The sequence below is a fragment of the Podarcis gaigeae genome, assembly GCF_964106915.1.
Source record: "Podarcis gaigeae genome assembly, chromosome: 12".
NCBI classification, from domain to species: domain Eukaryota; kingdom Metazoa; phylum Chordata; class Lepidosauria; order Squamata; family Lacertidae; genus Podarcis; species Podarcis gaigeae.
In genome coordinates, this window is record NC_139688.1 from 55,461,560 (window position 1) to 55,475,267 (window position 13,708).

General features: G+C 45.8%; 1 protein-coding gene and 2 long non-coding RNA genes across 5 annotated transcripts in view; 2 read left to right on the forward strand and 1 right to left on the reverse strand.

Annotated features, from left to right (window-relative positions):
• The window catches only part of LOC310828717, a 296,140-nt gene that overhangs the window by 37,532 nt on the left and 244,900 nt on the right, over positions 1–13,708 (forward strand). The gene's annotated exons all lie outside the window — the stretch shown is intronic.
• Positions 5,320–6,733, reverse strand: LOC310828713. Its single transcript, XR_014557082.1, has 2 exons — positions 5,892–6,733; positions 5,320–5,852 (listed from the first exon to the last, which is right to left on the reverse strand). It is a non-coding gene; the product is annotated as an uncharacterized lncRNA (long non-coding RNA).
• On the forward strand, positions 9,007–13,017 carry LOC310828684 (uncharacterized protein). 3 transcript variants are annotated; one of them, XM_083706433.1, is made up of 5 exons: positions 9,007–11,106; positions 11,238–11,387; positions 11,802–11,944; positions 12,098–12,212; positions 12,324–13,017. In XM_083706433.1, the coding sequence occupies exons 1-4, from the start codon at positions 10,990–10,992 to the stop codon at positions 12,207–12,209; spliced, it is 522 nt and encodes a 173-aa protein (XP_083562559.1). In that variant the 5' UTR covers positions 9,007–10,989; the 3' UTR covers positions 12,210–12,212; positions 12,324–13,017. The 3 variants fall into 3 exon arrangements, with proteins under 3 accessions (XP_083562559.1, XP_083562558.1, XP_083562557.1); XM_083706432.1 differs by having other exon boundaries at positions 9,008–10,204; positions 10,769–11,106; positions 12,098–13,017; XM_083706431.1 differs by having other exon boundaries at positions 9,008–11,106; positions 12,098–13,017.

Here is a 13,708-nt window from a genome sequence, read left to right on the forward strand (position 1 = left end):
CAGCACCAACACTTTGAATTGTGCTCGGAAACATACTGGGAGCCAATGAATTCCTGTAAGCTGCTCTGGGAGCCTTTTCGGCAGGGTACAGATGCTCAGGCCTAGCTCTTACCGGTCTCACAGACAACAGATTCAGCAATCTGCCTTCCTTATGCCTTTTATGGAGTTTTTTTCCACTAAGTAATCTTGCCAAAGAAGTAAAGTTGCTTTGCGGACAGAGTCTTTCTAACTCCCAGCAAGTTGAGGGAGGGGGTGGCACCCATTTTCTGTCTGGCACAGAGCCACTTCCTTTGTTACCTTAATGACCTATACTTCGACGGTCATTACCTTACCAGGAAGCTAGCCTGGCTGTTCCAGGAATTGAATCCATGATGGATCTAGGAATTAGAAGGAACTCCAATAAACAGTCTACCAGTACCACCACCCTGTACAAACTCATAAGAGTATGCTGGATTCCCCCAGTTGCTGGCCATACGTATCAGAGTCTTTGTGATTAACTGATTTTTATCTCCAGCTTTCTCCATTTCAGATTCCTTCTACTTTTGCTGCTGCTCCTTCGGATGCCTTGTCCATCCTGTCCTGACATTTGCTTGGTCTAATTTTCAAAAAATTAAATAAATATTTCCTACCAATCTGTTTTAAATTTACAAAGAGGGAGTGCACAGTCCTAATCTCCTAACAGTTCTTGCATCACTAATCTGCATTATATGTTCTTGAGTATGTACTCTTCCTTAAGAGCGTTAGGAACCTTCCTAGATCAAAATCTGCCTTGTCCTATTGCAAGAACTTGGTAGCAAGGATTAAGCGATCCATGCAAAACTGGTGAATTGTAGTGCTCTGGTCAGGTGAACCATAGTGTACCTTCTGCCTATCGATGCCCTAATCAATAAACTGTTCATACAAAAGAGCAGCTTGTACTTTATATATATATATATATAATTTTAAATGTGCCACTTCACTAGCTAGCTTCTGAACCACAGAAACTGCATCCCATTAGCTCTTGCTTTTTGTGTACTGTTACACTCTCAGTCACGTCCGCCCACATTCTAGAAGCTTTATCCAGCTTTCTCTATCCTCCGGCGAAGAATGCTACAAATAAAGCACAATATCTTTGAAACGAGAACTGTCTTGCCATTCATTATTTAGAAAGTCTGAAGCGGGGCTTGCTGCCTTTTGAGGCTGCTTTTTCAAACAAGAGTCAATCCTTAGCTGGTCTAGTCTCCCAAATAGCTCTACCAAAGTCAATAGATAAACACTGATTTATGCTAGCTAAGCATCTAACCCTGGATTTAACGGTATCTGGGTTTTGTGATAAAGGATTTCTTTGCAGATGGATTTTACTGAGACATAAGTCTACTCTTTTTAATCCCACTGCTGCAAATATTCACATATTGAGAGCTCTTTGTACTGCCTGCTGTAAAGCAGGAAGATTTAAGGACATGTTCGTGGGGAGCAGTAGCGCTGCAGTAATTTATATTCCTCAGAACCCATACCCAGAGTTCATATACAAAACCGCACTTTGTACTCTCTTATTAATTGATCTGGAATAACTACTACCCACCTGGTTTTGTATGCACAATTGCTCATGCTAATTGAAATCCTCTTTTCATTTGTAACTCTGCGTTAAAAATGTGGGAGAAATTGCACTGGGACCTTGATTGTGACTAAAACAGGGTGGTCAAAGGGGTCAAGTCACATTAAGCGATCAAGAATATTCAGACATATGAGCAAGTTCCTAATCAGCAGCATTCCTGTTTTTATACTGAATATTCAAAGCTGATTAATGGACAGATCCATAACACAAAGCCTCTACGCTTATAAACGATCCCATTTTAATTACTTTTTTTTTTAAAAGAAGAAGAAGATTGATTTTGAATTTTAACGTAGTTATTTAATTGCACATACATTTGTTTTGGAACGGCATCTAATAAATCTTGCAAATGAATATATTCAGGCTGCAGTTCTACACAGACTTTCTCTGGGAATCATTCCTGTTGAATTTAGTGGGGCTAAGTGCTCAACATCCAACCCCAGTCTGAGGGCACTTCTAGACAGTCCCCATTTCCAGGTGGGATTCAATCACAGAATAGCAAATTTAGGTTGCATGGTTGAAGCCAATTAGCGTTCTTCCATAGCAAGAGTTTTCCCCGCCCCCCAAATAAGACTTCTCGTGATAAGTAAATGCACTAGAAGGGGTGAGAGAATAATTGTTTGATGCAACATTGTCTAACCTCCATGCACACTTTGTGCAAACAAATCAGGATGAATGCCCAGTAAATAGGTCATCGGGAAGCAGCTTGAAATTGTGCTTCTGTTTGGAAGAATTCTTTTCTTCCTGGCTGGACTGATCTCTTGAAAAGCCTTTGTTATATCACTGTATGCATTTCTGAGCAAAACAATAATGTTCTGTGTTTGGCTGGAGGCTGGTTTTTTCAGGTTTACAAAACAAAACAAAAGTGCCTGTAACAATCACTGTGACAGACTATACATGGGTGTACATAAAATTAAATATTTAATCACTATACATCTTAGAATAAATTACATTCATACCAGTTGGCCTTTAAATGAGATTCTATTTTAATAGATTCTTTATCATATAGGTTCTAGTTACAGATAGGTAGCCATGTTGGTCTGCCATAGTCAAAACAAAAAAAATTCCTTCCAGTAGCACCTTAAAGACCAACTAAGTCAGTTCTTGGTATGAGCTTTCGTGTGCATGCACACTTCTTCAGATACGGTGCATGCACACTTCTTCATATAGGTTCTGTTTGTAATTGTGCTGGGGAAAATAATTGATGCTTGCTTATCTGCTTAATTTTCTGTGTGGTGGCTAAAGGATAATTCTGTCATCATGCATGGATTATTGCCTGGAGCTGGTCATTACAGTATCAAAGTCAGAACGAACCAAAATGCCATCTAATCCAATCCTCTGCCTTGAGGCAGAACCATCCACAGCCTCTCGCAGAACAGCCATGCAATCCTGCACATGGTGTGTTACAAGCAGACCTCATAGGCATTGCAAGTGGGTGCTTTCAGAGCAAAAAGCTCCAGATGCATTATTCAAATGACCAGAGGGCATTGTCTGCTTATTAAAAACATGGATAACCCACCCTGCATATGCACAGATACCAAGGTGGGGGTGCAGAAGAGAACATTTACAAACCATGTAGTGCATGGGTAGACAAACTAAGGCCTGGGGGCCGGATCCAGCCCAATCGCCTTCTAAATCCAGCCTGTGGATGGTCCAGGAATCAGCAAATTTTTACATGAGTAGAAATGTCCTTTTATTTAAAATGCATCTCTGGATTATTTGTGGGGTCTGCCTGGTGTTTTTACACGAGTAGAATGTGTGCTTTTATTTAAAATGCATCTCTGGGTTATTTGTGGGGCATAGGAATTCATTCATTCCCCCCCCCCCCAAATATATATAGTCTGGCCCCCACAAGGTCTGAGGGACAGTGGACCAGCCCCCTGCTGAAAAAGTTTGCTGACCCATGATGTAGTATATGGAATGTTAGGGGAGGGGTAGCTGGTGAGAGACACTTATTTGGGGGCAACTTACCCAACTTTGGTCCCCTCATTTTGCACTCAGCTCTTACCTGTGTCTCCTAAAAGATGTCAGAGTGTGACAGAAGCTACACTCTGGGAAATGGCTTTCGACTGGCCAGCTAAACCAGGTGAAGGGAACTGATAGGTCCCAAACCATTGCTGAGTTAGGAATAGGAAGACAGGCTCCGGTGCGTTGAGTGGATGAGACCAATAAAGGTAAAGGGTAAAGGGACCCCTGACCATTAGGTCCATTTGTGAACGACTCTGAGGTTGCGACGCTCATCTCGCTTTATTGGCCAAGGGAGCCGGCGTACAGCTTCCGGGTCATGTGGCCAGCATGACTAAGCCGCTTCTGGCGAACCAGAGCAGCGCACGGAAACGCCGTTTACCTTCCCGCCGGAGCGGTACCTATTTATCTACTTGCATTTTGACGTGCTTTCAAACTGCTAGGTTGGCAGGAGCAGGGACCGAGCAACGGGAGCTCACCCCGTCGCGGGGATTTGAACCGCCGACCTTCTGATCGGCAAGTCCTAAGCTCTGTGGCACCCACGTCCCCTGATGAGATCAATAGTGGGTCCCTTATTCAAGAAGGCAGGTTCTGCATGTGCTGTAGAGGGAAGAGAGGGGCAGATGAGACTTGTCAACCTGGGAAGGGAGCCCATCTAGGAGAAGGAAAACTCTGAACCTAAACCTCTGCTGCCTTACGGCTATACTTGTCAGGGACTGGGCGGAGGAGGAATGGTGGAGACCGCCTCTCCATCCTGACCTTCCCAGGGAGGAGGAGGAAGACAGTATAGATTTACAACAGGGGTTTGCGGGAGGTCGCAGCTCAGAGGCAGAGGAGGGGGAAAGTTGGGAAAATCATGGGAGGGGAGGAGGAGGAGGCAGAATTGGAGCAGCAGCTGGCGGACGCATTTTCACTAGAAAGCATTCCAGACCCTCCATCTCCCAGAACCCGGCGAGCCTTAAAAGTAAGAAAGCAAAGACCTCAAAGACAGAGGACACGTAGCGGCACCTGTAGAGGAGGTGATGATGATGACGAATGTGGAAGTGGGAGAGACAGGGGGTGGAGATTCACTCAAAACGCCATTATCCAAGAGGCTGGGTTCTATAGCCTCTCTCTGTAAAAACTGAAATAAAATAGGACTGTGAGAAACTTTTCCTTGTCTTTATACTTTCCTTGGCAACCAGCTGGGAGCCACTGACAACACCTTGACAACACTCATCTGGTCTTGCATGTTTGTAGCGCATTCAAATCGCTGTTTCTTTACGGTATCTGAGTCCCGAGACCTCCATACACACTGCCCAAGCTTGCGCCCCAGAGAAGTCATTGCTGCTAACACAGCAAAACCAATGCAGGAAGCAGCAGTTACGAATTACTAGTCTTTGAAGCTACAGCAGGTGTCGTGATTCTCCAGTATTCACCCTGAGGCACACTCCATTGTCTCTCAGGACAGACAGATGCCAGCAACAAAATACACTAATCGATTAAAAAACCCAGAAGAGTCAGTTGGGTAAGGAGGCACCCAGCTTTGGGAAAGAGGTGGGGGTGGGGGTTCTGATAGGGCCCTAGAGCCCTCCCACCCCCTCCCCAAAACTGAGAATGTGCTGACTAGGCTTTGGGAAGGAGGAGGGAAGGCTCTAGGGCCCTCTGTTACCCAAGCTTTGAGAAGGCAGCCTTGATTCAGTGCCCAGTACCTGCACTTAGCTCACACAGCTCTAAATCTGTGACAATAACTTGTTATGGCAAATAAAGACAAGAAAAGTGACTGGAAGGACAATAGAAATTTATTTATTGTTACACTTTTATTCTGGCTTGTCAAATGGCTAAATGCACATCGTGGTAAATTATCGCTCAGTAAATGGTTACCATGTTCACATTTTGTATAGTGGAAGAAAAATTAAGCACCGGAAAAATTTCCATGCAAATCACTGATAGCTAGATGTGTAACCTCTTCAAGAGTTCCACCACCAGTTAAGTGTCTAAACTTCCATGGGATTTTACAATAGCTTGATCATTTATCTAGCTATGTACTGTTCATTTAATACGTCACTCAACTAAAATCCAGTTGATTAAGCATATTTAATCAGTTGACAGATCTATTTTTTATTCTTTCCAATGCAAAGTTACTACAGAATGTGTAGCTTAAAAGTCATAGTTAACAGGTGCTAGTAGAATGTTTCTGCAGTATATGAGGATTACACAGTATAACCAACAGATGGCACTGTGTGCAAAACTATATTAATATAGCATTTAAGAAATACCATAAATGTTTCCTATCTTCAAATGATTCTGTATTACTCTAGTACCTGGGATGGCCAATTTTTTTCAGGCCAACAACTACATTGACTGATGCTCAGCCCTTGAGGGCTCCTTGCCAAAGTGGGAGTGGTTGAAATATAGAAGTGGGTGTGGCTAAAGTGTAAACATGGGTGTGGCCAGTTTTCTTTTTAAATGATATGCCGTATTTACTCGAATGTAATGCACACCTTTTTTTGCCAAATTACGTTGCAAAAATTAGGGCGTGCATTATATTCGATGGCACATTACATTCGAGTAAATGTGGTATTTTGGAAATCGGGGAAGGGGCATTACAAAAAGCATTTATTTATTAAATGAGAATGCCCCAGTTATTTCAATTCAGTTTATAATGGATCTCTGGTTAAGATTAAACCACAACAAGAATCAAATAGTGTGTTAGAAAAGAAACAGCTGTCTTTTCCCCTATGCTCAAGGAGTTGGGACTTTTTGACTAAGGGAAGAACATGATATAGATTCATAAAAATGTGGGCTGATATTCAATATTATTCATAGAGTCATTGAAATCAATGCACTTAATTAACCTAAGCCCATTGATTTCAGTGGATCTACTCTGAGTATGATTTAGTTGGGTATCATTCCTTGTATTACGGGGAGAACAAAATAAATTATTTTCTGCCTCTCAAAGTGCTGGAACTTGGAACTATAAAATCATAACTCCCTGTAATAGTGAACTCAGGTGATTAAGTACCTATAAGATTGGAAGCAAAGTAGGGGCACAGAAAATAAGGGTTTGTTTTCTATAAACTTTGGAGAATGCCTAGGTATGCAGCAAGGCCATGGCCTGGCTGGAGGGAGCTGGCTGAGAGAGGTTCCCTGACCATCAGCAGGGCCGTCTTACCCATAGGCACTAGGGGTGCGGGGCACCCGAGCGCTGGGCTCTCAGGGGCGACAGGTTGAGAGTCTGGGGCCTGAGAGTTGAGTCCAGGGAAGATTGTGCCCATCTGTCGGAGCGCCACAGCAGGCTCTTCTGCTGCGGGTGGCTCTGCGCCGTGAGTTTGGGGGCGAGTGAGCCAGCAAGGCGCTGAGGCGGCCGGCCGGCTCCACCCTCCTACATTTCTGGGACTGGGAAACCGGGGGGGCGGGGGGTGCTGGGCAGATCTTTGCACCCCGATGCCACATATGCTCAAGACAGCCTTGACCGTCACGATGGTCCCTTGGAGCCAGAAGGTCCTCATCCAGGAGCAAACCCCCAGCTGGGGTGGCCACCTGGCCTTCCAAAGATGGATTGGTTCTGTTTCAGCGGCACAGAGTCCCTGCTCCCTTTGGGATGCCTTTGGTCACGTTCTTGAAGTCATAAGAAATAAAATGTAAAAGTTTTTCCCCACACCCTAACCTGCTTGTCTTGCGCAGCCTACCTCGCCCTCCCTCCCTAGCTGGCTGATTGACACTCCAGGCTAGCCAATAGAGCTCATCAGCCAGTAGGCTCTTCTGGGGTGGGCAGCGCATGATGCCAATGGCTCCCAGAGAAGCAGCCAGACCTTTCCTGGAGCAGCAGCCTCTGCTTGCAAAGCTCCATCTCCCTCAACCTTTCGCTGGGGGTCTAAGGGGTCTCTGGGCTCCTTTCCACCTCTAGAATGGATTGTGTGGAGGCTGCAAAGGAACCCTCTTACCTTGAGGGTTCAGTCACTGAAATGGCCCACATGAAGGGTGACATGCAAATTTTATAAATAATCACCACCACATGCCATTTCCTGGGCATTAAAGCACCATATACAGGCACCCCCAAACTCGGCCCTCCAGATGTTTCGGGACTACAACTCCCATCATCTCTAGCTAACAAGACCAGTGGTCAGGGATGATGGGAATTGTAGTCCCAAAACACCTGGAGGTCTGAATTTGGGGATGCCTGCATTATAACCTTCCTATATTGGAGCTCTCAGGGGGATGAGGGGTTTTGCCAGCTGGAGGCAAAACTCCATGAGGAAGAGAAGCAGAATTGGTGGTTATCTCTTCCCCCTTTTCTTCCTTCCTTCTATTTTGGATTGGTTTCTACATTTACGATTATTCTGGCAGTTAGAAATTCAGCAGGTGGGGAGCATTTGCCAGGCACTGCCTGCTGCTGCCTGTGGGGCCCAGATCAACCTCCCCCCTGTGGGGTATCTGAGAGGGGTTTGAGCCCCACAGCCCCCTTGAAGTTGGGCATGAAGGCCTACAGGGTCAATTGCTGCGTCTCTGTCCAAGAAGAGCTGTGGGTGGGGAAGGTCAGCTTGGCCCCAGCAGGACAGGACTTGCCTGGAGACATCTCAGGCCTCTCCTTGGACCTTGGGAAAGGGGCTTTTCCTCTGCCTTCTTCCTCCACATCCCTTCCATTGGGTGTTATTGGACCTTCCAAACCTGAGGACAGGACTTGTCTCACCTTCTTTTAAATCAATGTCAGCTGCTTTAAGAGACAACAAGAGTCTGCATAGCAGGATAAATATAAGAGGAAAAGGATTAAACTGTACATTTCAAAGAATATATACATATCACCCTTGAGTTGCATGGCATTCACACTGTTCTAACCACTAGGCCTCACAGACTCTCCTAGAACCTTGCCACTGAGGCCGGGAATTCCAAGTTCTCAAGGGCCATTGCCTAGCAATGGAGCTTGTGACCGTTTAAATTGAGGTTCCTGCATCCTCAGCATCTCGAGGTTTGTAGAGGTGGCCTGTAGTGACCTTCGCTCAGTCACTACATTAGAAGATGACGTCCCAAAGATTCCTGGAGGTAAGTGGAGGTTGCCATGGCCAGGGGACTTAACTCTAGAACCCAGATCAATGGCATCACCAAGTTTGGCAAAGAGCTATCCAAAGTCAAAGAAACGGTTGAGCTTTGCCCAAGTTGTTGGAAGGGGAGAAGGAATGCCAAAAAGGAAAATTTAGTGTTCTATATTGCAGTTGGTTGACTATTATTTTGAACAGAGGATTCCTTCTGATTTCTGTACATGTGAATCTGGGAGAGGCTTCATTTCCATTTCTACATGCTGGATGTTATCTTTGTACTATAGTTTGGAGGGAAAGGGAAAATCAGAAGAAGGAAAGAGAGTGTGAGCGGCTGGCCCAGTGGAGGGGAAGGAGGTGCTAGATGGAACTGGTTTTTCTGCAGAGCTGATGCAGGGAGCTCTGCTGCCCACAGAGTCCATCATAGGGGAGGGTTGCTCCTGGGGGCAGGCGAGGGAGGGACAGGAGGCCTGGCGGAGCTCCGCTCCTAGAGGAAGGACGGATGAGAAACAGCGCCATGGGCTCTGCTGAGACAGGCCAGCTCCCCCAGGCCTCCTCTCCCCCAACTGGCATCTGGCGGCAGCCATTTCATTCCATCAGGCTGCCTCAGTGGGAGAGATGAGAACAGCATTCTAGACCCAGGGGCCTGAGTTTGTGAGTTGTTTTTTCCTCTCCCTTCCTTGCACCCTTTCCTTGTGTGTTGTATTTCTGTTGGTTAGATTGTTTCTTACAATTAGGGAGTTTCTTGCATTTGATTTCATGGAAGGCTCTCTTGGAGCCTTTTTGGCTTAAGAGAGGGGTACAAATGCTCTAAAGGAATGAATGGATGAATAAGGTCTCTAAGGAAATGGAGGACAGAGATTTCCAGTTTGTTTCCCAACCTATCTTGCTTGCGCTTTCCTGATCAACACAAAAACATGAATGGGTCTGATCCATTCTTCACATTCTGACATTCATGTTTCTCTTTTCTCATGGACAGAGAATTGATTTCGATGAGGATCAAATCTCGGAAATCAGTCTGGAAGAAGGAGAGGATCTTCCTCTAAGGTAATGCTGTGCTAATCCCCTGCCCCCAATTATCAATTGTGAAATATACTTGGAGTCGAGAGTGGATTTCATGCTCTTTATTCAGCTCATAGTGGTGAAGAGGAATGGAAGTTCCCCCAGAATGTCTGCTTTATAGACATTATTTACACAGTGGGCCCCACGTGATTGGCTAATTCTGGGATTCTCCTGTAGGGCAATCAGGTTGCAGATTCACTTCCACCTGGAGCTGGATTGGGTGGCTCCTGTGGACCAATCAGACTGCTGCATTCTGAATCCTATTGAACGCAGTACATAACTGCTTTCAGAAGCCACCATCCCCGTCCATTTCTATGGTGGTGGTACTAGGGGTCTTTGAAGGATGGGAGGCAATAAAACCTTTTGACACAGGTGCTACTCCTCTCTCCCCTCAGCATCCCAACCACAGGTTCTCTAGATGCAGCTGATGTTCCTCCCGAAGGCTTCAGCAAGGACCAGCTGAAGGCCAGACTTACGGATGTCGTCACCACGATGAAGAGTGGGAAGAAGATGGTCTGAAGGAAGGCTCTCCCGAGATCTTTCCAACCTCATGCAGAAGATCCAGGAATATGTGAGTTACTGAAGCAAAGCATTGCAACCATGCAGGGCTGTCAAGGCTTTCAGGCTGCCGCTTCTAGCCCCACCCTGCAAGGTGCCCAAGGGACAATCAGGCATCCTGGCACATACCCAGTTTTGAGAACAGAACTGGGCCATAGCAGAATGAATCCTAGTGAGTAAAACAGCTGAGAAAAGATGTAAAAAGCAAACATCAGGAAAAGAGGGGTGGGAAGTAAAAAAGAAATTGATTTTTTTTCTGTATAGGATGCTAAATGTTTTGGAATGTTTTGAAGATTTAATAAAAATGTTTTAATTATCATTTTTTATCCATCCATTATCCGTGTTTAATCTTGTATTTTATTCAGATGTTTTATCCTATGCTTGTTTCTTTGTCCTTATTTGCTCCAACATTTATCAGTTTTAAAAAAATCCTAACTGCTATTTTATTTATATGTTTGTTTGTTTTTTATCCTGGTCTATGACCGCAATAAAGTTTAAAAAATTAAATTAAAATGTTGTAGGGAAAATGGTGATGGGTTGCTTCTCTTATCAGTCCCTTCTCTGGGTTTCTTCTCAGCCATCGGTAGTGCTTCCTGCATCCTCCCTTGGCCAACTGGTGGCCATTTCCTGTCCGTGCACATTGGATCCAGACCCGGAGTGCAGGCAGTGGGCAGCAGAGGCCCTCTGCCATCTTCAGCCCATCCTGTGGTGCAACGAAGGTAAGACTGGAAGAATGCATCCCAGCATGGGGTGGGGTGAGCAAGACCTGAACTAGCCCTTTGGCTTTCCTTGGCAGAGATGCTGGCACGAACGTCCAGGAACCAAACACTCATCATCAGAACTCAGAAGGTCCTCAATTCCACCAGAAGTCCGGTTCCTGCATTGTTCATCAATGACTGCTACTCTCTTGCCAGGGTAAGTCACTGTCACACAAGGCACAGCAGTCTCTCAAGCCTCATGTTCTAGGTCCCACAGAGAAAGCACCTGGGCTTTCTGCTTCCCAGCCCTGCCCTGTGGGCATCTCTGACCTTCCTCTCTTGCTTCAGGTCTTTGGCGCCTTTCTCCCTGCGGAGCAGCTCTTGGAGGCCATGTGCTTCCTGGCCAGCAACCTGGTTCTTGAGAGCAGCTTCAACCCCTTGGATATCTCCCACCTGTTGCAACAGTTCATCAAGCAGTTTAGCGGCAAAGCAGTAGAGGTAAGATGTCTGCAAAGGTAGGAGAGGAGAAAAATCTCCACTTTGGTGTAGGGGAGGCAACCTCATGCCATTGAATGGCCAGGGACACATGTTTGTTGAGAGGGGCCTGGCAATGTCAGGACAAGAAGCTCAGCCAAGGGTCCTGAGAAACATGGGTTCAAGAATGGGGAATCCTCCTCCTTCTGGGAGCAGACGGGCAAGCTTCTTCTCTTGGCCCACAATGGAGAGGGAAACTCGGTCCCTGGAGCTGCCTGGGTCCAATACTCCCAAGGACCCTGAGTGGTACCTTTGAAGGAAGATGGCTGTGGTGGCACAGGTCAAGGGTCCCTCTTTCTATGAGGGATGGAGAGATCCACCTGCAGACAGCCCCGCTTCCTTGTACTCTCCAAACAATCCTCTCCTTTTCTCTGACAGGTGGAAGTGCTGCTGGAGGCCTTCTACAAAATCACCCAGGGGCCTACAGTGGAGGGCAGAAACATGGCCGTCTTCGCTTTCTCCATCTTGTCACACCACAGCCTGGAGAAAGTGGTTGAATACCTCCTCCAGTTTCCCTTCAGGTACGGAGCCCTCCAGGTTCTACTGGGCTAAGGGAAAGGTTGGCAAGCTGCAGGGCTTGCTCAGAAAGCCCTAGCTGCCATTTCCTCTCTCTGGGGCACGGCAGCAAGCAGAAGACTTGAATTTGAGCGTTGCTCTTGTTTTTGCATTCACAGAGGCTGCCTGAGAATATGGAAGGAGGTTTTAGCATTGGCTGACCAAGAACAACTGCTCCATCTCATGGCCGAGCAGCTTTACCAAAGCCCCTTGGCGGAATCTGCCACCTAAGTGGTAAGGACCAACCACCTGCTTTCTGGCTTCCTTCTTCCCAAGGTGATATCGAGGGGTTTCTGTATTCTGCACAAAAGCAGGGAAAGTGACTTGCACCTCTATCTCTTCCAGGAACATCTCACCAGCCTGTTGCACACCACCTTCAAGATGAAGAAATACAAGAGAGCTGTGCGCCGGAACTTCCCACAGCTGCTGATCGCTCTCCTGGGGATGGTTGTCAACTTCCACTATGACCAGGAATTCCTCGGGTGAGTAGTGTGCTGCAAAGGCACCAATGGAGTCATTTTCCCTTCAAGCTCTGGGCGTTTCCAGTCTAGCTTGATTGTCTAAGGGAGGCTCTCTTTCAGGCGGCTGCTAGGGAGGAGGGATGGGGAAGGAATTTGAGTGCGTGACAATGACCCTGGTAAAACTGGCCTAAGCAAAGGGAGGGCAAAATTCCTCTTTGGAGCCCTGAACAAAAGTTCTTCTTCCTTCAAAAGGCTGGGGATACAATGCAACACTCTGTTGAAGGTCTGACTTGTAAAATTGTGAATGCAGTAGATGCACGACAGATACCATACAGGCAGTAAATCTGACTTGCAGAGTTAATTGCTGCTTCAAGGCAGCAATGGCCACAAGCTTAAATGTCCTTAAAAGAGCCATCTTCTAAAGTAGACAAATTCATGGAAAATTATATCTATCAGTAGAATATATACCCGTACCTTTCTCATCTGTACATATTCTGACAGCTCCTTTGAATCAAAAGGTTTCAATAGGTCTTTGTCTGTCCTTGTGTTCCTGCCATCATATTCAGTGGCAATGCGTCTCTGATCCGGGAGGTTTAGATCTCTCATGAGCTTCCTTGTTTAGCACTGATGGAGGCAAAAGGCTAGATTTCATGGCTGGTTGGTTGAATCCAAAGGCAATTCTTGTTAGGTTATGCTATTCTTCCGCTTAGCGTTCATTCCTTTAAAATGAGAGCTCCTTAGTGGAAGACTGTTCCCTCCAGCTCACAACCCCAGTGGTGCAACAATGCCATCGTGTGGCCAATTTTAATAAAAACTGCTGGTGTGAAGATGCTGAAAGGTCATCTGTTTCTTTGCCTGGGGTCACCTCCAGACCATCAGTATCTTGCAGGAGAGATTCAGTCATGTACCAGGAATGTAGGTGTGCACAGTTAAAGTGGATTTAAAGCACTCTGGTCCTCTGATGCAATCAATTCATTCTTATTTTTTTTAAAGCCAGACTTTTTGCAGTTAGAAGAGGGACAGATATGGGATAAACAACTAATTAATGGGAAGACAGATGACATCTATCTTTTTTGTATTTAACATTTGGCATTTCTGTATTTAACTGTTAAGACTTTTTTTTTTCAAAAATGACTGCTGCTTATGTTGTCTGTTGTTGCTTTAGTTTTCTGTATGCCACTTTGTGGTAAGTGCTATAGAAAGGGTAATTAAGTCCCTAAAAAACTTTAAAATAACCACTGCACAAGCAAATCTGGATGGATGCTTCTT